Here is a 24,386-nt window from a genome sequence, read left to right as displayed (position 1 = left end):
ATTTTCCACCTGAGGCAAGAAAGGATCTTTGTTTTGTATCTGGGCTACACATCAGAGGAAAAACCAAAAGCAAAAGTCAGAAGGAGGCAGAGGAAGTTAGGAACCATGAAACTGGAGCCATTATCATAACATTATGAGATTCTAGATTCTTTGTAGCTTCCCCATATTTGTTACATATAATTCATTTGTCTCATAATAATAATTATCTGCAAAATTACTCAAAATCAAAGACCCAAAGAGTATCTTTGGAGCACTAAAAGTAGGAAGTTAAGACAACTACATTCCATATGCAAACAAAGTCTCAAAGGAGAGGATCCCCAAATAACCAAAGAGATTATAATACTGAGTAAAGAGGGAGCTGGCTGCATCCCTCTATCCTCTAACAAGAACTACAACAATTACAAAAAATAAACAAATAGGAAAATACGTAAAAGGGAGGGAGCCCATTAACCTGCAACAGGAGCCCAAATGTCAAAAAGTGTCTACCCACAACTACCCATTCTCCACACAATTCTTTTTAGTAGCTATCACATTTCTTCTACACACACACACACACACACACACACACACACACACACACTTGGGGTTTCTTGACATTATCTTATGTAGAAAATGACTAGCAAATAATCAATTTGACTAAGTAGGGGGGCTTATCGTTTTCTCCCTTGGCAATTTAATGAAAAAGATAAAAACTTTTATCTATAAAGCTGACCCCTGGTTCCACAACGCTTTTTAACAAATAGTTTACACAATCATCAATTTTTTAAAAAAAAAAAACAGCCAAGCATTGTACATTTTTAAAAGATAGTATTTTGGTTTGTACAAATATCAATGGAGCCACTCATCATTCAAGTACCCTTTCAAACAGGATCTAAGTTTATAAAGTTAGGTAACATTACAATTACATAGGCTGAAGCCAGACTGCCAAGATTAGAATTTCTGGCTCGTTCCTTAATACAACCTTGGGCATCTTTCTTCCTTTCTCTGCTTCATCTAGAAAACGAAAACAGTAACAACTCCCACCTAATTGTTGTGATAACTAAATGAAATTGTGTGTATAATGTGCCAAGCAATTTCTGGAGTTACCAAACAAAAGTTCAGACTAAGTTTGGTTACTTTCATATTATAAAGGAATTTTTAGGAATCACCTAGGCACTCTCCTAAAGTCTCAGAATAATTTAATACAGTACTTCTAAGGAGTTCAAGTGCCTCCTTCTCTGGGACACCATCTCAGACGCTCTTCAAATGAAAGGGACCCTTCAAATGAAAGTTAACTTTTTCCGTTTTTTTTCATAATCTTTCGAAGAAATCTGAAGCACACTGCACTCACGGGCCATTCACCCCGGCCTCGCCAGAGAACAAGAAGGTAACTGAGTAATGTGGTCACGGAGCAACCCCTAGTCGCTGCGGCTGCTTATTAGTCACTTATGATGGGGATGGTATAGGGGACCATCAACTGGGCCGGCAGGAAAAGACTCCAGCTGAGTCGACAATGGACTATAGTCGCTTTATCCTAAGCGAAAGAGGATTGAGGGAGCACAGACGCGTGGATTCAACCAGCTCGCCCAGATTCATCCTCAGCCCTGTTGCTATTTAGAAAGGGCTCGCCCGGTGCGAGACATCACGTGTGACGAGTAGTCATTTTCCCACGTCCTGTCCCTGCCCCGTCATAGTCAGACGCAGTGGACGCGCACGCGCAGCTCCGCTTCCGGGAGCCGCTCCTCGCTACCCACAATGCTCTGCGAGATCGACCTGTCGCAAAGGCCGAGTTTGCGGGGCGAATGAACGACTCGCTTTCCGTGAAGTGCGGCTAGTGAGGCCCCGGTCCTCCTCCTGCCGCAGGGCCAGAATCCCTGACAGTATACAGCTGCCCTTAAGTCTGGCCAGTGTCATCTGTCTCCGCAATGCCCCCCAAGAAACAGGCTCAGGCCGGGGGCAGCAAAAAAGCGGAGCAGAAAAAGAAGGAGAAGATTATCGAAGTGAGTACCCACCCCTCCCCCACTCACGCCGCGAGACCTCGGGGAAGCCACCTCACGGCTCCGGGCTTCCCTGGGAGCCGGCTCGCTTCTTCGGGCCACGTGTTCGTTCCTTAGGTCTGTGTGGCCCACTGCCCCTTCTCCGGCCCCCTGATGACGCTGGCTGTCTCTCGTTACGATAGTGACGCTGCTGGCGCCCCCGCACCTGGGCTTTGCCTCTCCGCCCACACGCCCGTGATCACCCACCCATGCACCTGGGTGCGAAATGACGCCTCCGGCCTGCCACAGGGTTTTGTCCTTTGCTAGTCCTCTCAGAATTTAGGACGTTTCCAGGGTTACGTCTGAAGAAATACGCTGAACGGTCTTGGGCCAGAGTTTCTGGAAGGCCGACTCAGTACGAGTCTTTGTGTTCCTTATTTTTTTATCCGTCACCCAGGGGTGCTTCTTTCGAACCAACAAATTACGACTTGGTTGCTTTTTCGATCAACCTCTAAATTGTTTCAGGTCCCATAAAGAATAGAAGGACTTTACATCACAATCCAATGTCTTGTACGCAGCGCCTGACACTTAGATTCTGAAGTGGATTAAATAGAATAACGCCTTAAAATGAGATTAGGTTTCAGTGTCACTAGTTGTGTGAAGTCCCATAACCCAGTTTGTTATATATATGTGTGTGTGTGTGCGTGTGTATATCTATGTATCTCTGTGTGTGTATATATGTATTCGTTTAACGCGTTGAGCCTGTGGTTTAACACATTGAGCCTGTAGCCCTTTAATGGCCGAGGAACGCTATTGATGTTCTTACTTATTCTGCACTTGTTTTCCAACAACTGTATTGAGTTTCCTTAAAAAATGAACCATATTTGACATTACATAAACATATCATACAGCCCCCAATGAGATATTTGTTCCCTTGATTTCTGCTATTAATCCTCATCACAAATAGAACGTCTTATACTTTGGATATGATTAGAAAAGGTCATGACCATTTTACTGCATAAGGTGTAAAGTGTGCTCTTAGATTTAAGAAACTGCTTAAGAATTTTGGTATCTTTGGCCAAGTTCCAACTGTGAAGGAGAACTGGTATTCTTACTGCTAATTTGTGCTATTTAAAACTGTTATGAAGTACTGTAGTCAGACACTTAAAAACAAAATGTTACTTGCGCATCTGTGTTTTCTATTACCTTACTTGAACCATCTGGATTCCTGGCACTTAGGTAAATCTCAGGGATTGCTGATTGGATGGCATTCAGTTTTATGAAAACCGAGGACAGTTTAGGGATGTCGTTTTCCTTGAGATTGGACCATGGTACAAAGTAAAACTCCCACTGTAATTAAATACCATGTGACAATTTATACTTTATGCATTGTAGAACTTTCACTATATCTAATTATTTTTAATTAGTAGGATTAGTATTTTTGTTTTAAGGCATTATGTGTGAAAGTTATTTCTAGTTTCCATCAACTTTAAAAATGATGCATATATTACGACTCTAGTCATCTTGTGACAAGATTATTTTTTAGGTGAAGAGAAAGCAATTTTAGTTTCAATAATGAAGATGTCTCCAAAGAAAAATGTAAAATAAGACAACTCCATTTTTTAACTAAAATATCCTAACAGTGTTAAGCCTGGTTTTGTGTTTTACTATGTGTTTTGAGGAGTTTATTCACCCAGGTAACTTGCCACCTTAATTAAGACTTGAAACATTTCCGTCACCCCACTAAACTTGTTTCATGCCTCTTTCTATTCAATTCTTTCCACACTTGCAGCCACTAATTTTTTTGACAGGATAGATTAGTTTTTACCACTCTAGGAATTCATATAAATTATACAGTAGGTAGTGTTTTGTGTCCTTGTTTGTTTCACACCACGCAGTGTTTTTGAGATTCATCTATGTTGTTGTGTATATTTCTAGTATGTTCCTCATTGCTGGAAAGTATTCTCTTGTATGGGAATCATTATAATATGTCACCTTTTGTGTTTAATGTCTCTCTCTACTTGGAAGAGCCAGAAAATATTATAATTGACGTTGAAGAACGAACTTAGGATTTCAAGTTGGGTTAGAGGCAGTGTTTGTTAAAATCTTGGCAGGCAGAATGGGTTATTTTGTGGCTAATGGAGTTATCTGTAGGGACCCTCACCTTGGGGCATACGCTGAGTTGGCATGAGAGTACCCAATCATCTGTATACATTAGAGCTACAGGATAGTCATCATTAGGGGATCAGGGAGGTGTGTCTATTTCAAGAAGGATTGTTCTTAACCACACCCTCAGGTAATTGCAGTTGCTGAATATGCTTGCATTTTGAGCTTCTTGCTTTTGCTAAATATGCTTGCATTTTGCTTCCTTGTGTTTTGTTCTGTCATTCTTTAACCAAACCTGTAGTACTGTTGGATGTGTATCTTTGAGGCTCTTTCTGAAGACTAGGATTTGTCTGTGGGTTCTTACTGAACAAGATGTTCAACTCTTCCAGTTGTTTCTCAGTGAACATAGTTTCCTTCTAAATGTGTCTGGTGCTTGCCTTTAGGAAGGTTCTCTGGGCCTGAAATGTAATCTGGATGTTCTCTTATGTTCAGGTCCAGGGATCTGATGAGCTTTTTCAAAAAATACTGTTAATAAAGTTTGTCAGACTCAGGTGCAACATTGATAATTGTTACTGCTGGAGAGGTACAATAATATTTTGAATTGTAATGTTAAGTTACAGCATTTGTGAAATTAGATTTATAGAGACTGTTCTGTTATTCAGCCTGGTTAGGAAATGATATAGTCTGCTTTATTTAATACTATAGGCAACTTTTTTTTGTTAATTTTCCTAGAAGCCTGGCATGTCTCAATGACTATTCCAAGAAGATAATTGATCTCTGTGGCTGTTATAATTTTGGAGGGGAAAATACTACTTTTTTATACTCTTATTTTGATATGTGAAGGCTGATACTTATTTCAGAAGCTGGTTAACTTGGGGAAGTTTTATAGCTCTATGACCTGAAATTCTAAATTGCTCAAAATTAATAGTTAACTAAAACATGTATTTTTAAGCAGCACTTTTCAATAAACTTTAAAATAATGGTTGCCCTACCTACCTCTTTCCTCTTCTGCACCTGTTCTGCCACCTCTGTGGACCCTCACTGTGGAAAAACAACATGCAAATTTTGGAAACTCTAAGAAAGTTAAAGAGACATCAGATAGGATAATTCAATGAAAGGAGCACTAGCTTTGGAGTCAGGGACCTGGGTTTGAATACCATGTTTCAGATTACTAGCTCTATAGTTTTAGACAAGTTACAAAATCGATCTGGACCACAATTTTCATCTGCAAAATGCAACTAGTTTCCATGAGTTAAATGAGACTACATATGTGAAGTGCCTGCCATATGATGTATATATTCAGTAAATGGCAGCTATTGTTATTACCTATTTTGGTAGTGTATTATAAATAACGTTAGGGGAAGCAATCAGACTGATCTGTACTGTCTATACAGTGCTTAGTTCCTGCCCATTTTTTTAATATTGCCTCCATTTTTAAAATTTACCTCTTCAAATGCTCCAGAACTTGATGAATTCATTTGTATTAATACTTTCCAAAATGAATATATGAAACAGGATTATGAAACACTAATGTGTTAGAAATTAACACGTTAGTCCCAAATGGCATATACTGTTTGCTTTCTTACAACAAAAATTTAGTGACAAATGGAAGTTGGCGTTGAGCAATAGAAAGTTTGATTATGGGCTGGGCGCCGTGGCTTAAACCTGTAATCCCAACACTTCGGGAGGCCAGGGCAGGTGGATCACAAGGTCAGGAGATCGAGACCATCCTGGCCAACGTAGTGAAACCCCATCTCTACTAAAAATCCAAAAATTAGCTGCATATGGTGGTCCATGCCTGTAATCCCAGCTACTCTGGAGGTTGAGGCAGGAGAATCACTCGAACCCAGGAGGTGGAGATTTCAGTGAGCCAAAATTGTGCCACTACATTCCTGCCTGGTGATAGAGTGAGACTCCATCTCAAAAAAAAAAAAAAAAAAAGAAAGTAAATTTGAGTATGGAGAGAGGGAAATAATCTTGGGCTTAGAGCAAGCAAATCAAAGATATCCAGCCAAAAACTTGTATCAGCAAGGAAATAGTAATAGGGACCTATAGAGACAGGATCTAGGTGTTGTAAAGGATGGAGCAAGAGAAGTTGGTTGCCAGTGTAGAACAGCTGCCAACAGCCAAAGTCAAATGTTGATTACTTGAAGCTGGATTAACCAGTTTTATAATATATATTGCATGGATGGACAACAAAATACATTAGTGCATTTGGGAGAAAACTAATGAGGTAAAACAGTGACAACCTCTGCTTACTCTAATGTTCCAAGAGGTAGACTCCATTATCTGGGAGGACTGTTCAGTGTTGACCCGCCCTTCCGCTGCTTCCCTTTTTATGGACATCTTATTTAAGGAGTGGAGGCTGGCCTGTAAAAGGAATGGGATTACTTAAGGATGAGAGGGGATGTTTTAAGTGAAGCCTGAAATTGACTGAGGTTAAGGCTCTTTGGAGCCTCAGGAAGTCATCCTTTTCTTACTACCCACTTTCTAGACTCCTCTGTGTTCATTTCCCAAGTTGTCTTCTGAAACACACATAAATACGCAGTTCCTTTACTATCACATGACTTTTGGGACCTTATTAATCCAAAGAGGACCGCTATTCCCCTAGTTTTATTTTAACTGGTTTCGGTTTTGGGTTGACTGTAACCTCCTTTTTTTCTACCTTATAATTCAGGTTGATTTTTAGGTAAGGGTTGGTCCTAAACTCAGGAAAAAGGGAAGAAGCCTTTTCGAACCATCCAGCCCCATAACTTATCGAGGTTTCTCTGGGAAGTAGTTTATTAAAAACAGTAGAAAGAACAAGGAATTTGCTTGGAGTCAAATATACCTGGGTTGAGATATCATCTGTCACTTAATAGTTAACACTTACTGGGCCAGAAAAGGTTCTCACTGTTTTAGGGAGAAGGAGAGAAGAGAGACAAGCCAACTACAAATGATAAATATACTAGCCCCTTTAATTCTCTCAGTAGGATATGTATTATTATTACCCTTTTTACAGTTTCGAAAGCAGGCATAGAGATTAAATAATTTGCCCAAATTTAGTAACCTGGCAAGTAACCATGCCAGGGATTCTAACACAGGAAGTCTGCCTCTGGAGTCCTTGCTGTCCACCACTGTCTCTCTGAGGCAAATCTTTTAACTTTTACAACAACCCTAAGTGAGACTCACTTTACAAATAAAAAACTGTGGCAAAGAGGGTAATTTACCCAGCTCTGTTTGGGATTAAAATTGGCCAGTCTGGCTCCAGAGTTTATACTTCTAAATCTTTGCATTATACAGCCAGCCCCTTATTACTGACATAACTTCAAAAGAATTGATCATTTCTGAGTTTCAGTATATCATAGAATTGTTGAGAGGATTCAATAAAGTATATATTCACGGGTTATGTTTAATGAATGCTAGATGAATGAGTCTCCCCTTTCTCTGTGGAAAAATGAAAATTTCTGAGCTCTAACTTAGAGGTGAACACAACTCACTTATTATCTCTTTAAACTGGTTAATTATGTGCCAGAGCAGTGTAATGAAACCTGATTTTTTTTCTTTTTTCTTCTGGGATCTGGAGCTTATACACCTTTATCAGAAACTACCATTGTAAGTGCTTTATTTTCTTACTGGCCAGGTTCCCTTAGGGGACTTTTTTCTTTCCTAAGTCTTTATCTGGCAGTATCTGCTTTGCTATTTGGCCTTATTTACTCATTATTTCTTCTCTATAGTTACATATGAAGCATGGGTTGAACCCCAGTTATTCTCCTCTGGCAGAGCACCTGTAGATGCTGTTGTACTTTAATCCTGATCATATTTTTATCTAGAGTCTCCTCTCCCTCCCTTGAGAGCTCACTTTTTGTAAAGGAAAAGTATGGCATTTTATACTTAGTTGCAGCACTGTGTTCATCTGTATGTATCACATTATCTTGACCATCCATCTTCAAATTGAATTGAGTGTTAAACTTTCTTCTCTATAGAAACAAGGGAAGCCATCCATAAAAGGCTCAGTGCAGAAACATCCAGCTTGTATGTGTTTCCTACCTTTTTTCATGCACATAGACTTTAGGAAATTCATGTAGAATTTTGTATAATACCATGTTGGGATGTTAAATCATGATACAGGCATTTAAGTAAAAGAAAGCAAAGTTTTGGTATATGGATATAGATGTCATGAATAAAGAGATATTTCCCAATAAGAAATAACCATTTAGAAACAAAGCCCTCTGTACTTTTTCATTTCGAGACTATCGAAAGATCTTTTACTGATTTTTGAGGTTGCTGGAAACATTATGTCATGTTGAATGTTTTTAAATACTAATTATCTCAGTACTGTTATTTTCCATTTCTAGCTTGTCCACATGGTAGCATTTTGTATCATACTTTCTACTCATTATTACTATTCTAAGTAAAGGCTTAGAAATGGCAACTTAATTTGTTTCATGCTAAATGCCACTCATAGGGTCTCAGATTACTTTGAAAATACCTTTTTACCTCTTCTTCCTCTCTGAAACCACTCATAAACAAGAGAATGAAAAATACAAATTCTATTTTGAAATTAGGGGACATCTGTAATCTTGAACCTCAACATATGAAGACTGGCAGTGGATGGATGAGTTGATAACTTACTTAGAGCAGAGTGGTTATGCCTGTGCTTGCCTAGGAGTGTGCCAGTGAGAAGCAAGGGAATTTCCTCTGCAAAATTCTGAAAAAAATTTAACCGTGGGAAGCACTAGGTAATACAGAAGGCAAGAGGCTGCAAACTAGAAGTTGAAAGTGTTAGGAGTAATTAATAATTCTTATCTACTACAACTCAGCCAGGTGACTACCTCTGCAAGAAACAGGAGGTGTCTTCTTGGAGATGAGGAGTGTCAGGGAATAGGCCTCTGCTTCAGGAACACTAAGCACAGAGGAGGTGGGGTGTGAGCCTGAAAATAGAAGCTAGTAAGTCTGTGCAGTAAACTAAGACTCTCTTCTCCTACCTAGTCTTTTCTCCTGTCTACAGTTAGACTTACTGCCCTCCCAGCTAAGAGGATCTTTCTCCAGAGAACCAGAAAAGATACAGAAAAAATATTTCAGATATTAGCATTTGATCATTTCTTGTCAGGCTGGACACTCATTCACCTTAGGGAGAAGCTCACTAGTCAAGCCCGCTTTATGAGTTTCTTAGGGCTGCTGTAACATGACTATAAACTGGATCACTTAAAACAACAGAAATTTATTATCTCAGAGATCTGGAGACTAGTGTCTGAAATTAGTGTCAGCAGAGCCATGATCCCTCCCTCTGAAGACTGTAGGGAAGAATTGTTCCTTGCATTTTCCTAGTTTCTGGTGGCATCTGGCAGTCCTTGTCATTCTTTGGCTTATATTAGCAGTGTCACTCCAGTCTCGCTGCCTCTGTCTTCACATTTCCTTCTCTTTGTGTCTGTGTGGTCCTTATTAAGACATCAGTTATTGGATTTAGGGCCTATCTTAATCTAGTATGATGTCATCTTATAGTACAGCTGTGAAGACCTACGTCCAAATAAAGTCAAATTTAAGGTCAGCTGGACTTGAATTTTGTGGGGCATTCCGAAATCCAGCCCGCTACAGACCACTAGCCCCTCCCCCCCACACACTTGCTCATACTTGTGCAGTGGCCTCTAAATGTTTTTGTACTGCATACTTATTTTTTTCTTTTTTTAAGATGTTTTTCTCCCCCAACCTCTTACTGCTTACTTACTAAATACGAGTAGATAGCCAAGGATCACCATTAGTGCTTAGCACATAATGAACATTCTGTAAGTAATAGCTGCTGTTATGTTGAATATTACCAAATTATTGTATTAATAATATTCCAGACTTAAAGAAAATGTTTTTTAGTTTACTTTTAATAATATTCCAGATTTAGAAAATGTTGCATACCTTCAATATTTCTATCTTAGCAATAGCTAGGAATATATACATTTCAGTAGTTTGCTTCCTTTCTTAAATTTGTTTTTGAGAGGATAACATTTATTAAACAAAAAACCAGCATCTTCCTCCTCTTATGTAGTAGTCCCAAAAACATGTTCAGTATTGTATAACCCCTCATAATACTCTGAGTAAAAATGGATTATGCTATAAAGGAAGACTTGGAAGTGCTGCATACTATATCCCCTCTGATAAGGGCTGTAAGATACCTTGTGCTTGAGAATTAAGAATCCTTTTAATCAAGCATTTTTCTAAATTTATTTAACTATAGGATTTCTTATCCCAGTATAAGAACTCTGCACATCCCATAGTACTGATATCCAAAACATGCTGTAGAAAAAGTTTCATAGAATAACAGGTTTAATGATGATAATATTAAGTATATATTGAATTGTAAAGAATCTGGGTGATGATTTAAAGTTATATATTACCTTGATTTGATGTTTTAGTATTTTACATGTTTTTATATTAGTAAAGAAGGATATGGATCAATAAATAAAAGAATGATATTTAGATATCATTGGATGAAATATATGTTAACCTAAATTGCTAAGGTATTTCTGTGCTCTCTTTCATTTAGGACAAAACTTTTGGTTTGAAGAATAAGAAAGGAGCAAAGCAACAGAAGTTTATCAAGGCTGTTACACATCAGGTTAAATTTGGTCAACAAAATCCACGTCAGGTAAGTAATTTAAGCTTCCATAGCTTTTTATGAATGTAGTATTAATACAGCCTCTGTTTCAGATAAAATGACTGATATTATTATATAATTGTATTTCAAAACAGAATCCTACTCAAAACGTTTTTGCATCTTGGCCTTCGTTACCAGCAGTACCTCTTGGATATTCCTCCAAGCCATTTTGATATAGCTCTCATTTATTCTAATAATGACTGCATGCCATACTTCATTCAGTATAGGTGTATTATAGTCCTCCATTTCACTATTCATAAGTGATCACTTTGTTTCCAGCTTTCTGACACTAAGACCACCTCTAAAAGAAATACAGGTGTTCTTACATGTGTTTGTGCTTTTATTTCTGTGGCATAAATTATCTGGTAACAGATTCCAGATCAAGGGAAATGGATTTCTAATTTTAATCTTATAAATTTGCCTGATTGCTTTCCATAGAGGCTGTGGTACTTCACATTTTCATTTGCAGTACATGAGTAATAGGTATTAAAATTCTTTTTAGTGTTTTCCAGTCTGATAAGTATAAAGTGATATCTTATTGTTACATTGTTTCCCTCACTACTATAGAGTATCTTTTGTATACTTGTTAGCTGTTTGGGTTTGCACTTCTGACTTGCCTATTGAAATTATTTGCTTTATTTGTTGTCTTCTTCTTGTCAATTTATAAGATACCTTTTGTCTGCATTGCAGATAATTGGTGATATTTCAGTTATATTTTGCCATGTACCAATTTTTCACTTATATGTATATATATATATAGTTTGATATTGCCAGATACATTGCTAGCTTTTTAAAAATATGGTTAAAAGGTCTCACTTGCCACTGGATTCTACACATGTTTTTCCTAGATCATTTCTAATTACTTTATTTTCATAGTCTATAATTTGTCATATAAATTAATTTTATATATCTTAAAGTTCTCTGTTGCCCAGGCTGGAGTACAGTGGTGCAATCTTTGCTGACTGCAGCCTCCACCTCCTGGGTTCAAGCCATCCACCCACCTCATCCTCTTAAGTAGCTAGAACTACAGTTGCATGACACCACATCCAGCTAATTTTTGTATTTTTTGTAGAGATGGGGTTTGGCCATGTCACCCAAGCTGACCTTGCAGTCCACCACCTTGGCCTCCCAAAGTGCTGGGATTACAGGTGTGAGCCACCATGCCCAGACTAAGTTTGTTTTCTTTTAAATGAATAGCTGCTTCCAGCAGCATTGTTTATCCAATTGAAATACCACTATTGACGGACATGCATTGTTTAATGATGTGGATACAATCTGAGAAATATGTTGTTAGGCAATTTAGTCATTGTGCAAATAGCATAGAGTACTTACACAAATCTAGAGATTACAGCCTACTGTATACTTAGCCTATACAGTATAGCTGGTTGCTCCAAGGCATGTTACTGTACTGAATGCTGTAGGCAGCTGTAACACGTCAGTAATGATTCGTGTATCTGAACATAGAAAAGATAGAGTAAAAATATGGTATTATAATATTATGGGATTACTGTCATATGTGGTCCATCATTGACCTAAATGTCACAATGCTGCGCTTGACTGTATATTAAAGTCTCAAATAAGGCAAGTCTTTTCCCCAAAATGGTATGCCTTTTCTATTTTTCCTGGTTGTTCTTAGGCATTTATTCTTTCATATGAATTTTAAAATGAGTTTATCCATTGGCAACTCATTTGAAAAAAAAATGTAGCCCCTTTTTCTTCAGGTTCTTTGGACCTCTCACTTCTAAAGATTTCATAGACATGGATCTTTATTTTTAAAAGTACCTTTCCCCCACCATTTCTGTCTGCTTTTCATTAACTTCTGGAAACACATTTTTGTGATGTAGGAGAAAAGAAAGAATTTCTCATGTGTTTACAGATTTTTTTTGTAATTTGCTAATGAGTATTTGTGAGATAAATTTCTCTTGCTCATGCTGTCTGCAAATCAGTGATTCATCACTTTCCTTTCACACCCATTTCCGCAGTTTGATTCTAGAATCTAAAACTATTGCTCTTCCAAACTGCTAACTTAGTAGCCTAGTTTAGTAAAAATTAATGTTTAGACCTTGCAGTCAGATAGACTTGGGTGTGAATCTTCCTATCTTTTTTGTTACATGGTCCTTAAATAGCAGCCCTGGTCTTTATCTGTATTGTGGAAGTGCAGTTATTCCTTGTTGTGTAATTCTGGTGGTTAAATAAGAAAATAATGTAAATCTTCTGATGATTATAGATACCAATATGTAAGAAGACTTGACTTTCTTCATTTAGCCCCTTTTCTAATCCTGTTTCCTCCTCGCCAACTTTTTCTTCTAGTGGGAAGTGTTTTGAGTGATTATTTCAGACTTCATAAACCTAGGAAAGTTATGAAATTTGTGTGCTGGCAGTTAGATTTGATAGTATATTTAATATGATATTTTTGATACTTGCTTGAATAACTGGACATTTCTCTGTGAACATGGGGTACCTACCTATCATATATAACATCGGAAATGAGCAGTATTGTTGCTTTTAGAGCTGGACAGGAGGTATCCTTCTCTAGGTCCTGTGATATATATGTCTTCTCCAGACAACTCTTTCCCTCAGGTAAGGAGCCACTCAAGCCAAGGCGATGTGCCCACCCAGATTTTACAACATCTCTTCCTACAGTAGTCTGACCCTGCTTTATCTGCCTACAAAGGCCTGTCCCCTATGCCCATCTCGAGGGTACATTGAGCTGCCAATATGTCTGAGGTAGCCAAAATAATGGTGTATGCTAGGGGTTTGAAAAGAGCCTGCATCCATACCATTTCCTTTATTCCTGCACTTTTGCCTCCCCCTACACCCAAAATGGAATGAAATGGGGAGGGAAGAGGAGAAAGAAGAGCCAGGGACTGACTCTTGTGTTACTGCCATGCTTCAATGTGGAACTCCATAGAGTCTGAGCATTTAAAATTTGAACCTGTCCTTCCAGGTCAAAAGGTATATTTGTCAAGTAGGATAACAGGCTATATTTTATTCCTGAGCTTGATTTCTAATTTTAAATATTAAGATAAATGGCTTGTAGGCTTCCATTGTATTCTTGCTCTAGGCCCCACAAATGTTTGAGATGGGCCTGATAAGCAAAGGATGCTTCTATTAAAAATAAAATGACTTCAGTTTTTTCTTTCAAAACATTTTTTCTGTTTAAACACATCTACATATAGGGTCATGTTCAGGATCTGGTATGTCTTTGACCTGATTATGGCATTTGGCCATTTCTTTCCTAAAATTTCCTTTTTCTTGAACACATTTTGTCCTGGTTTTCTACCTGCTTTGATGTTTCTAGTTCTTTTTATTGGGCTTTTTAGGTTCTTTTGTCCCATTTTATATGGATTTTCTTCAAGGAAGTGTCCTTTGCTCTTGCCACTTTTTTATGCTGTCCTTGAGTAATATATAGCCAACATTTTAATCATTATCTGTAAGCTGCTATTTGTAAAGTCTTTATCTCTAAACATACCCTCTCTAATTTCAGTGGAATCAATATCCATGTCCATCTGCCTTCTCTCCACCGAGATGCTCTGGGTGCGTCTTTTACTCTGTATGTCTAAAACTAAGCTCATCTTCACCTCTTACCCTGAAACCTGTTCCTCCTGTATTCCCTGTCTTGTTTAACAGCACTAACCATATACATGATAATCCTAGATTCCTCCCCCTTTATACTTCATTTTCATAGTCCTATCAGCTTTGTCGCCTAAAGATAGCTCTCTGTGTCTCCTTTTCTCCATTCTCACCACTAATGCTCATTTTAAGCTCTTGTGTTTCCTTGCGTACAGCAGTTAAAACTCTTGCCTTTATTCTTGGATTCCAAATCCATCCTCCACAAATCTTGTCCTCTTGATCTTTTATAAAATGTGGCCTGATCTTGTTACTGGCTTACTTTAAACAGTTGAGTGGAACTGTGTTCAATCTACTGATACAATCTAAGCATCTCATTGATGTTTCTCATACTTTGTACCTCTAATCCCTGTAACTTTACATTGGCTGGCTCTTTCTGTATTTCTTTACCTGCCCATCAAGAAAAACTCATCCATAAGGTTATTGGCTCGATTTAATTTTCTTAGGTATCTGGGCATTCTTTATTCCCAGAGCACTATATATTATATTATAGTTGTTGACATGTCTGTCTTCCTGCTAGAGTCTGAGCTTCTTTAAATAAGCATCTTTGTCTTTTCATTATATTCCCTGTCATCTAACATAGGACCTGACATATAATGTTTGGATGAATCCTCTAATCATATTAGGTATGTAAATCATGTGCCTGGATTATGTTATATGCCATGTTTTGTTTTGAATTGTTTTGTTTAATCTCCTACATTGACCTAACCCAGTGTTTTTCCACAAGGGCACTATATAGGTTTTTGGGGTGGTCTAATTCATTATCATGTGGGATGGTACATTTCAGGATGTGTGCTTCTCTGATCTTCAAAATGAACCTGTACATTTTTGGGGAGTGGGTTGTTTTCACAGAAGAATATTGCAGGTGAAAACTATTTGCTAAAAATGCTGGGCATGTAGTAAATGCTTAATAAATGCTTGTTGCTGTAAGCTTTTGCTTTTAACTAGGCATGGTACCATCATTACAATTTTGTTTAATAGTTTAACTACAACATTTAATAGACACTGTAAGGCCGTTGTAACACTGATATTAAAAGGTAAGGACTATATATATGCAAGTATCTTTGTAATGTTAATGCTTACTGTGTAGTAAAAACAATTTTGTAAACAATCAAATTTACGTTTTAAACCTGGGAATATTATAGGTAGCACAGAGTGAAGCAGAAAAGAAATTGAAGAAGGATGACAAGAAGAAAGAATTGCAGGAGCTGAATGAACTGTTCAAACCTGTAGTTGCTGCTCAAAAAATAAGTAAAGGTAAACTTTAAATTTCAGAAGTGTTATTTTTATCAAATGTAGCTTATGCTAAAAACTCTATTTATTTTGATGTTTATTTTCTTAAGATAATAAGCCGGCTGTGTCTGCAATGAAAATAGTACTCCCTTCATCAAAATTACGTATGTCAGTGGCTTGCTTATGGTTTCTCTCTGTATGTTCACATCGGTGTCATTGTTCAGCTAAATTGCAGCCATGCACCCCACACTTAAGGCAAAATTAGTAATTTAACAGACTGCTAATTGATTTATAACATTCTATCTTTGGTAGTAGCCAAGGCAAAGCCATAGTTGAATAAACTGTATGTTCCAAGTTTCTGGCACTTTTCTGCCATGTATGTTTGTTTCTTTTTTGCTTCTTGCCCTATTGACACCAACTAGACAAAGCCTGTGAAATATCCTATGTTCTTGTTTGGTTTTCCACCCTCTGCCACCATTTTTTAATAAGAATAAAAGAGAAAAACTAGACATAAAATGCTACAGAAAGAACTTTAAAGAAATGCCTTACCAGTCACCCATAAGTGCCATTTTCCTCTCACATCAGTGAATGGAAAATAACAAGTTAATCAAAATTAATCCTATTTCAGGTAGAATCTATACTTTACAATCTGGCAGATTGTAATACAAATACCATATGCCATTTGACATAGGTGCAGATCCCAAGTCTGTGGTATGTGCATTCTTCAAGCAAGGACAGTGTACTAAAGGAGATAAGTGTAAATTCTCTCATGACTTGACTCTGGAGAGAAAATGTGAAAAGCGAAGTGTTTACATTGATGCAAGAGATGAAGAACTTGAAAAAGGTAATGTTTTTTAAAAATCCTCTTAAAAATAAATGTATAATACTTTTGGTTCCTAATAAGATATTTATTAATTGGAAGAACCTTTCAATATTAATAGACTGTATTTATAAAGAATAATTAATTGGGCTTATTTTATAAAATATGAAAATTACCACAATATGCCCTTTAAGTAAATGAAGATGCTTTTAAAAACAGTGTTATATTTTGGATTTGTCTGTCACCCTTTCCTTCAGTACTACCTTCTCATTTGTCCAAAGTACTTAGGAAGCTTTGGTGAATAATCTTAAAACTATTTATTTCTGCCTTTGGTGTTTTGAGACAAATGTGAGGCCAGGAGCTAATGCCTATAATCCCAGCACTTTGGGAGGACAAGGCAGGAAGAATCACTTGAGCCCAAGAGTTCAAGACCAGCATAGGCAGCATAGTGAGACCCCATATCTACAACAACAACAACAAAATAGAAAAATTAGCCAGGCATGGTGGTGCATACCTGTAGTCCCAGCTGCTTGGGAGGCTGAGGCAGGAGGATTGATTGAGCTCAATCAATCAACACTAATTGAGGGTGGTCAAGGCTGCAGTAAGTCTTGAACATGCCATTACACTCCAGCCTGAGCAACAGAGTGAGACCCTGTTTCAATAAAAGGAAAAGAAAAAGAAAAATGTGTTAAGGCATGAGTCTTAATAACACAGCATTAGTGTCTAAGGAGATATGTGTTATGGGAGCAGTAGATAAAATTACAGTATTTAATCTTCATTTCTTTATTTAGATACTATGGATAATTGGGATGAGAAAAAGCTGGAAGAAGTAGTGAACAAGAAGCACGGTGAGGCGGAAAAGAAAAAACCAAAAACTCAAATAGTATGTCCTTTTCTTGAATTGAGTTGCTGTGATATTTATCATTAGGGAGAATTATGTGGCAAGGTATTTGCTGCTATTTTCTATTAGATTTTTCTCTAAGTTACTAGAGAATTTGATTTCATCAAGATAAGGTATATTGAGCTTTATTTTTGGAATTTACAAATTAGATTTTATAAAATTACATTCTTGTTCAGGAATAGCTGGACAAGAATAAAACTATGATACTAAAGTCTTTTAAATGCCATTTTCTGAAGTGAACTTTCTCAAATATGGATAAACACAATTATATATTCAGATAAATATCTCTATTTTTTGTATAGAGTAGAGGGTGGCCTGTTAAACTAGCACATTTAATAATTTACTTAGTTTTAATAGGGAGAAATTTTTTTTAATTATAAGATTTAAAATATTATGACATACGAATTCCAGAATGAATTTTTGGTAGGTAGTGGCTCTAGTATTCCAGAAAATGTACCTTTAAAAATTGGTTCCTTGCTTCTCAGACTCTGCATTTATGTCCATATATTTATTTATAGTTCAGTTACAGTGAAAATTCTTGCTGTGCTAGAAAAATTTTGAATACTAGTTTCATACACATCTGTTATATTTGTTGAGGGGGTGGATACTGTTTGTTAATTTCTCTTATTTGCAAAGCTTATTACTTGAGTCTTAAATACAATTATGTCTTCCATCCATGTTGTGAAGGGTCACTCTGTTTTGTGCTCTTTTCGTACCTTGCTCCTGTATACTGCATGTGATTAGTTTTATTTAGGAAAGATCAAACCAAAGAAAATCACTGATTTTATTTTTTTATAGCCAATTATATGTTCTGATTTGGGGAGTATATTTATAAAGGGTAACTGAAACAAGTCATTTTTGTATGATTCAGAGTTTAGAACAAGTGAAAACTTTATATAGATTCCCTTTTAAGGGAATTTGCCATTGTTTTAAGTATTTTAAGATACACTTCTGTTGCATTTCTACACAGAATAGAGGCAAGACAGAGCACCCTTACGTGCAGAAATGAATAGAATGTACTTGCGTAATAGAACATACTTGTGAAGAGAATGTACTTATTCCATATACTTAAGCATTTACCTTGGAAATGGCCTACACTGAGCCGCTTGTGAATAATATTGTCTCTATAGGTGTGCAAGCATTTCCTTGAAGCTATTGAAAACAACAAGTATGGCTGGTTTTGGGTATGCCCTGGCGGGGGTGATGTTTGCATGTATCGTCATGCACTTCCTCCTGGATTTGTGTTGAAAAAAGATAAAAAGAAAGAAGAGAAAGAAGATGAAATTTCATTAGAAGATCTAATTGAAAGAGAGGTATCCTTTTCCTGCCATAAAAACAAAGCAGTATTTATTGTGAAATTCTAATACTTACCACTTGGGGGCAATAGCCTGTTATGAAAGGAAAAAAAATACTGTGATCTATTCCCAAACTTGCCCTACTTTAATTATTCTTGTATGTCTAAAATGTAAACCTTACATTAGCCAATCATGACGTTAATTTTAGGATTGTGAAATAATGTTTTAAGTACTAGCTATTGGCTTATCAAATTGTTTCTGTAAGATCAAGTTAGTAAAAATGCTTAGTTCTCAAATTGCATTTTTGTAATATATTAGTTATTAGCATATGTATGACAGAAGACACTCTAGTTTTTTAATTATATGTTTTATCATCAGCTCTGGACTCAAACACTCACTCTGCTTGTAGAAGGGAATGAGTTTGAAGCAAATATTCAGCTACTCGTCTTTGGCTCAATCCAGAACAGTTTTATTCTATGCAAATTTTGAGATTATTCAAAATATTAGATTTAGGGTTGCATATTACAAACTATGTCCATTTTGCCTTGAATAGACATATTGTTTAGTGTCTCATTCAGGATATAACATAGTATATTAGAAAACGTAGACTTCAGAGTCAGGTATATTTTAAATGGTTTGTATACTGGTTCTGCGACATGTTAACTATTCATCTTTGGTCAATTCCCTCATTACCCTTTGTTCACTTATTTGTGGGGATCAGTGCATTAGCATGTATAAAGTGTTTAATACCTGGCAGGTGTTGAGCTGTTCTGTGTATTTATTATTTGGTTATTGGCCCTAAAGAGCAGGTGGGGTTTTTTCATTTAGTTTTGTTTCTCATTTCCTCAGGAACACAAATGAAACTTGGATATTGTTATGGTGCTTTTTATAATACACTTACTATTTTCAGCAGTTGATTCATGTTAAAACAATTTCTTATGCCAAGTTTTACTCACCTTCAATGCTGAGAAGAAATCTAGGTCAGAAGAATATATTCTTAGTGTTTGTATCTCTGGATACTCATTTTGCTCATTGCCATGCAAAGTAAAAAAAAAAATTAGTTTATTCAAATTTAATATTTTCAGGATAGTCATAGGTAAGGAATTAATCACATTAAGAGAAAACTGCTGTGAAGCATTATTTGAGGTGACTTCTGTGGAAAAAAAATTAACTCTTTATTGTTGCAGCGTTCTGCCCTAGGTCCAAATGTTACCAAAATCACTCTAGAATCTTTTCTTGCATGGAAGAAAAGGAAAAGACAAGAAAAGATTGATAAACTTGAACAAGACATGGAAAGAAGGAAAGCTGACTTCAAAGCAGGGAAAGCACTAGTGGTATGTCTCAGACTCACCCAAACCGATTCTTTATTCTTCCATTTTTAATTTCTGTGTCATGTAAGATTTTGTCCTTGTTTCATGAGTAACAAGGAATGTTTAGATTTTTGTCCTGAGTTTATATATTTGTGTTTCTGAATAGATCAGTGGTCGTGAAGTGTTTGAATTTCGTCCTGAACTGGTCAATGATGATGATGAGGAAGCAGATGATACCCACTACACCCAGGGAACAGGTGGTGATGAGGTAAGAGGATGCTTTATGCCTTATCTCCTTATGTTAATTGAAAGAAACAATAGAGAATACCATGGTTAAGAGCTGCCAACATTAGAGCCACAGTGCCTGGGTTCACATCTTTATGTCAACTATGGGAAATTACTTAACTCTAGGCCTCCATCTTCATCTGTAATATGGATGTAATGATAATCTCTACATCATAGGGACTTTGTGAAAATTAAATGAGTTCATGAATTAGTAGTTCTTTATAGAACTTAGGACAGTGCCTAGTATGTGGTTCAGTGCTATATGTATTACCTGTAAAAAGTGTGTTTTATCCACCCTTTAAAAGAAAAAGTTCTTTTTGTTTAATATTTTACGCTTAAAAAAAGTTATGGGACAAGTGCACTAATTTAAAAATACAAAGTAGGGAGCATGAGAATAGCTCAGTCATTTGCTTGTTGACAGATTTAGTAATAACAGATAAAATTCATTTTTTGTGTAGTTATAAAATTCTGGCCTCTCTTTTGAAGGAAAAAATCATTCTATATAAAAATCTAATGGCAGAGGAAGAAGTTTCACATACTACCTTGCTATTTTTTTTAAAAGAAGTTTAGAAAAAAAAATTTAACAATAGATATTTTGTTTTTTATAGAGACGAAATCTGGCTTTGTTGCCCAGGCTGGTCTCGAACTCCTAAGCTCAGGTGACCTTCTGTCTTGGCCTCCCAAAGTGCTGGGGTTACAGGTGTGAGCCTCCACAACTGACCAGTAATTGGTCTTTTGTTTTCACTTGGATCAGTGATAATTTTGGCTCCTTAACATAAATGTCAAGAGTAAAATAAAACTGTTCTTATTTGTAACACTTTCTTTTCTTTATGTTGTTAAAGGTTGATGATTCAGTGAGCATAAATGACATAGATTTAAGCCAGTACATCCCAAGAGATGTAGATGAAACAGGTATTACTGTAGCCAGTCTTGAAAGATTCAGCACATACACTTCCGATAAAGATGGTAAGTATGCTAACTTTTGCCTAATTTTAAGAACTAGGAAGCTGTCTAAATGGGGTTTAACCAGCGTGCAGGTACCAAACTGATAACATAAATGTGTGGTTTGACCATATATAAAAGCAATAATAAAGAGTGAAGGCTGAAGACCTGAGCAGCTGGGTGGATATTAAAATCATTAACAGAAACTAAAAGGAGACAAAAATGAACTTGGAGTTAAAGCCAGTGAGTTTACTTTGAGACCTCATGAGTTTGAGATTTTTTCATTATCCAAAGTAAAGGATATTGTATAGACATAAACACCCTGTACAAAATATCAGTGTTTTAAGGTAGGTAAAAGAAGGAATGCTTAGGAAAGACATTGAGAAGATCAGAGAAAAATTAAGAAACAAGTTTCCAAAGAAGCAAGTAGGGTGAAAAAGAATATAAATAAGTTACTAATTGTAATTGGTTATAGGAATAGGGTGCCAGTTTCATTAAGACTGCAGTAACAGTGAGAAGAAACATGAATACAGTCCTCTCTGTCTCTTAATGTTTAGTGGGAAGACATGGTCATGGGAAGGGCTTTTTAGGATATGGAAAACCTAAATGTATCTGTAGGTCAGAGGAAGAGGATCTGGTAAGTATGTATCTGTAGGTGAGAGAAAGAGGATCTGGTAAGGAGGAAAAGTTGAAGATAAAAGGAAATTAGTTATGGAAGCAAGACATGAAAGTATAATGAGTTAGGTGTGAGAATGGAGGGAAGGCTGACTAGGATTGTTGGTATAATTTATGTCTAATTGTGCCTTGAGTTAGGTGCTTGAAGAAAGGGGTAAAAGTTTGGCATCCTTGCTATGGGAGACAAAGGCAGAAGAAATGCCAGTTAAGGCAAAAGCTGAGACAGAAAAGGCTGAACCTTATTTTTACAATAAAAGCGCATAAGCTATAACTTGAAAAACCAGCTTGCCCTCCCAAGATCTGAGAGTGTTATCAAAGCATTGTCTTGCTAGTATTTAGATTGACTTGCTTTTTATAGAAGTGGGCTTTGTTGACAATAGGCACAACTGCAAATACTTTAGAGATTATAAAATTCCCAAGACTTTGTCATCAGAGATGTTTGAAATAGCTGAAATCTAAATTAGGCTGTTTAAAAATGTCTTTGTGTAAATGTTAATGGCATGGAACAAAAAAGGCAGTGTTTTTGTTTTCTCAGTCATTTTAGTCTATAAGGAAAAGTAGCTGTATACCACTAGGTTTTGTGTTTTTTTTAACCATTTATTACATGATGAAGATTTTCTGCTGTCACAATCACAGCATTACAACATCATGATTTAAATACTATTTACAAAACCGAAAGCCAAGTAGCTGCTTATGTCACAAACATTTTTGGTTTCCATAACCATTTATTGAGATAAAATACTGTATGGAAATGGACTAATTAAAATCTAATTGTTTGGTCATGTAGGGAACACAGAGTTGTAGAAGAAACAATTAAGCAGTCAAATGTCTACAGTGAAGAACAGTATTTTATAGTAAGTATAGATAATTGGTACAAATAAGCTCAGAAAAGAATGATCAGTTCTTGCAGGAGTAATTCTAGGGAAGGCTTTCATGGAGAAAAGGAAAAGAGGAAGTGTAATAGCAGTCTGTGTTGTCTACTGCTAATGTAGGATGGTGTTTTCTGCTTCTACACCTTACTGATTCCAGTTTTTATTTTTAGAAAACAAATTAAGTGAAGCTTCTGGAGGTAGGGCTGAAAATGGTGAAAGAAGTGACTTGGAAGAGGACAACGAAAGAGAGGGACCGGAAAATGGAGCTATTGATGCTGTTCCTGTTGATGAAAATCTTTTCACTGGAGAGGATTTGGATGAACTAGAAGAAGAATTAAATACACTTGATTTAGAAGAATGACACCAAACAAGTCGATGAAAAAATTAAGTCAGCTCAGCATGAGTTGAAATTGACTACATTAATTTTTTCCACCTAGAATCAACAGGATGTTTATTTCCCATGCTGATTCTGGAGGACTTACCCTCCTACAAAAAAGGAATATTGTTCCTACGTCTTCTCTTCTGACTTTGGCTTCATCTCATAGTAAGTTCAGACTAGTTCATGATAAATTGAAAATATAATGGTCATTGCAGAAAATGATTGATTGTTGTAACTGTCCACCCAAGTAAGAAGTGTATCTGCTTTTCCATCTTTTGGTTTTCATTTGGGCATGTGCTATTACCAGAAACAACAAACTTACATTTAAAATACCTTCATTTGACAGAGTTTTTAATGAGTGATTTAATTTCCTTTGTATTTCTATGTTTAGAAGACTGCCTAAATCCTGAGCACTGTACGTCATAAAGGAAACTGCATATGCAGATTCAGTATTGTATATCTTTGGACAATTAGATGGACATTTAAAATGGAACTTCTTTTATCTGACAGGATCAGCTACAATGCCCTGTGTTAAATTGTTTAAAAGTTTTCCCTTTTCTTTTTTGCCAATAAAGTTGTAAATAAAGACTATCATACATTAAAATCCAAATATGGGCCTTCTTTTAAGTTTTTCTATGAAAAATTTAACATTTCTAGCTTGAGTATTTTAACTAAATATCTGTTATAGTATCACATAAGGCATGTTTTCTTAATACTTACTACAGAACCATCTAGAGTACTGACAGTACTACTATAAATTTAATAACACAAATACTACGCTTCCAAAAAGAGACCGTAGGTGATGTTAAAAAGAGTAAGTTCCGAATTGCTATATCATCAACCAAATTAAATATCACCTACAGTTGAATCAAGTACTGATTAAGAACATTGTTGAGATCCATGGTGTTAAAATAGTACATACTAATATAAGTGTAAACAAATTCACCAAAAAACTTTGGACTGAGGGTTTTTGGCACTAAGATTCCCTGAAAAATTAGGGTGATAATACATTTAAAATAGACACAATTTGCTAATGACACCTGTTCTATTGTTAAGTTGTGTACTTTCAAATAATATAATGCTGCTTTTGTTATTTGCCAACATAAATGGATTTTAAGGCAACTAAGATAACAGCTCTAAAATGTCAGGTGAGCTGGGCCCTAATCTCATTTTTGCCTCAGATAAATTATATGATTTTTAAATCTCTGAACCTTAGTTTCTTTATTTGCATATTAAAGTTAAGACTCAATGATCTGGCTGGGCATAGTCGATCACACCTGTAATCCCGCCACTTTGGGAGGCCGAGGCAGGCGGTTCAGTTGAGATCAAAGACCAGCCTGGCCAGCATGGCAAAA

The 24,386-nt window shown here is 36.4% G+C and overlaps 1 protein-coding gene and 1 pseudogene across 1 annotated transcript; one reads left to right on the top strand and one right to left on the bottom strand.

Moving 5' to 3' along the window:
* The window catches only part of LOC105731944 (acyl-coenzyme A thioesterase 11-like), a 59,914-nt pseudogene extending 57,841 nt beyond the window's left edge, over positions 1-2,073 (bottom strand).
* On the top strand, positions 1,770-23,641 carry ZC3H15 (zinc finger CCCH-type containing 15). Its single transcript, XM_012473918.3, has 10 exons — positions 1,770-1,979; positions 10,579-10,680; positions 15,465-15,576; positions 16,244-16,396; positions 17,164-17,255; positions 18,404-18,586; positions 19,756-19,902; positions 20,045-20,146; positions 21,006-21,129; positions 22,823-23,641. The coding sequence occupies exons 1-10, from the start codon at positions 1,905-1,907 to the stop codon at positions 23,011-23,013; spliced, it is 1,281 nt and encodes a 426-aa protein (XP_012329341.2). The 5' UTR covers positions 1,770-1,904; the 3' UTR covers positions 23,014-23,641.
* Positions 23,642-24,386: the final 745 nt, after the last annotated feature.

Source organism: Aotus nancymaae, unplaced genomic scaffold (assembly GCF_030222135.1).
Source record: "Aotus nancymaae isolate 86718 unplaced genomic scaffold, 86718_ANA_hifiasm-v0.15.2.pri h1tg000008l, whole genome shotgun sequence".
NCBI lineage: Eukaryota > Metazoa > Chordata > Mammalia > Primates > Aotidae > Aotus > Aotus nancymaae.
This window is presented reverse-complemented; position numbering and strand designations above follow the sequence as displayed.